The 2,500-nt window shown below is 47.3% G+C and overlaps 1 protein-coding gene across 6 annotated transcripts in view; it reads left to right on the forward strand.

The window, feature by feature from the left end:
• LOC126576163 (uncharacterized) overlaps window positions 1-2,500 on the forward strand; it is a 9,452-nt gene that overhangs the window by 4,502 nt on the left and 2,450 nt on the right. For 4 of the 6 annotated variants that reach the window (XM_050237322.1, XM_050237321.1, XM_050237324.1 and 1 more), the window contains 2 exons: window positions 1-209; window positions 1,135-1,503. The exon at window positions 1-209 is cut by the window's left edge and continues 29 nt beyond it. In XM_050237322.1, coding sequence (XP_050093279.1) covers window positions 1-209; window positions 1,135-1,503 — 578 coding nt within the window. The remainder of the gene's footprint in view (window positions 210-1,134; window positions 1,504-2,500) is intronic. The other 2 variants (XM_050237327.1, XM_050237326.1) reach the window with 1 other exon arrangement.

Consider the following 2,500-nt stretch of genomic DNA (forward strand, 5'->3'; position numbering starts at 1 on the left):
GATACACCAGAGAAGATCATCCTGATGGCGCTCGAGAGCGTTGATTATGAGGAAGATCGTGCCAAGAAGATCCTGAACATCGTTATCCAGGAGGATCGGGACAAGAAGAAGAGCGTTAAGATTGAGACGCCACGCAAATCTGCGACCACCGGAGGCGACGAGGACAAGGAGAATGCACGGGCAACTGCCGGTAGCAGTGCAGTTCCAAGGTATGTCGCGTGTGTAGTCCGTGAACCCCAAGCATTCTGAGGAGCATTCTAGATGTAGCTGTGGCCTGTACTCTGCCTACTGCTGTCGCCGAGTTTGAGCTTCTGGATGGTACATTCGGATCCGCATCATGATCATTATCATCAGCCACACCACCACCACCGCTCCTAGCACACCAGCTCTTCTATACCGTAATGGCGGTTTCTCATGATGCTGCATGATGTCGCTGCTGCGTGTCGCGTAGACCCTTTTTTTTTTGTTGGGCTCCGAGATGTCCTTGGTGCTGTGCACAATGCGATCTTGTGTGTGCGTGTGCTTTGGTGTGCGTGCGTTTATGTAGCGGTGCGTGTGCCGCTTTGGTAGTCACGCACCAAAAGCAACGCTTATAGACGCTCGTTAGTGTATCCTGTAATGTTGATAGAAGAAAACCTCCGGTCTCGTGACTCCTTGCAACTCTATCTCTATAGCGCCAGTCGCTCCCATTCTCTCTCTCTCTCTATTTAGCTGTGCCACACTACTACTGCTGCTGTCATACTCATACTCTTTTCATATTTTCTTCTTTTCATCCTCGCACTAAACCACATGTCCATTCGCTGATCTAATCGAAACGATCGAACAATGCTGATCTCGCGCCACTAAAAATACCAAAATTACCGACAATCCGTGAATCGCAAATCGAAACGAAAACCATCAACAATCACAATCGTTGCGCTGCTGTTACGTGTCCACTGCTGCACGTGCGTGCACTCTGTGCTGTTTCGTCCGCCGTGTGTTTGCTGTGCGTTGTGTGCGTGTGTATGTGTGATGCACACCACTATCACCTTCTATTGCCTTTTCAACTCTCAATTGTTTCAATTACCGTCCATTGTGGTTGTGTTCCTATTGGTTCGTGGTTTCGCCGTACATGCTGTTTGGCTGGCATCGCAGTCGCAGCAACAGCACCACGTCCTCGCAACCCCGCACGCCATTGGTCAAGCGAGCGCATGAAGTTGGAACAGTGACCTCGCCCGGAACTACTAACACCATTCAGCAGAAGAAGTCGGAGACGATCGGAATGGTATCGCAGGATTCGGCGACAATCGAAGGCATCATCGAGCAACCGTGCGAGGGTGCTACTGATCAAACCGATCACCATGGCCAACTGAATTCGGCCACTAGCGCTGAGTCATCTGAGGTGGAGAGTTCACCGGAACCGCCCGGTAACGTCGTCTTTCCGGGTGTCATCGCTGGCACAGCCGTTGCCGTTTCCGGTGGACCTAAGCAGAACCGACCGAAAGCCAAAACCGATCACGCAAAGTATGACTCCAGTTCTACTTCCAACTACCTTCCCCTTTATCCCTTTACTTCTTCATATTTTTCTTCTTCTAATACCTCTACTACTACTATTACTGTTACTACCACTACCACTTCTACTACTTGTTTTAGTTGATTCGCTGCCACGCAGTTCTTATCCTTTTGACCGCACAGGCGTGTTGTAGGCACCTGTGGCTGTTGGTGTGTCCATGGTTATGGTTGCGCATTCGTTTGGTTTTCCCCCCTCTTTTCTGTATTGTGTGTGCGTGTGTTGTTGATTGTTTTCCAAGTTTCCCGGCGTATGTTTCTGATTATTAGCTATCCGCGATCATTGGTTCAGTAAGCTCCATCCCAGGTACATGTTTATTACTTCGCCCCATAGTTTGCAAATGTCGCTGGGTGAAGAAAACACTCTCATCTGTCCAGGAATATTTCGAGAATATACTACAGTAGGTTCATTTTCATGGCTCTCATCGTATCGATAGTCCCAGTTCGTTAACGTGTGCTACGTTATCGTCAGCTACGTCAGATGTAGGAACTCAACAGTTCAGTCTTATCCTATAAATACCGGTTATAGGAGCTAAAGCTGATTGTTACTTGTGTCTGATAAGCTTACCTTTATTTGAACGTTCAGCCTCGTCAATTGTCATTTCACTATCGCCAGTTATCCGTCCTTGTGTATGTTAGATCGTGAGTTTTACACCGAGTTGTAGCCCGCACTTTGTTAATCAGTTGTTCTCTTGAGGAACTTCTAGTGTTGAATCACTGTGTTGTCTGAACATTCACAAAAGCTTAGACTAGATTTGGCATGCCTGTGTCAGTGTTGTGTTAAATCATGTATGTCTTTATAGCACCTCTAGACATTTTCATCATTCTTGTAGTGCATCCTAATCTAGATGGATTGCCCCTCGCCCGATTGTATCGTTATCGGTGTATCAAATACTATCTGTTGTTTCTATAGAGCAAATTCTTTCTCTCTCTTTCTCTCTCTCTCTCTCTC

This window comes from Anopheles aquasalis, chromosome 3, assembly GCF_943734665.1.
Source record: "Anopheles aquasalis chromosome 3, idAnoAquaMG_Q_19, whole genome shotgun sequence".
NCBI lineage: Eukaryota > Metazoa > Arthropoda > Insecta > Diptera > Culicidae > Anopheles > Anopheles aquasalis.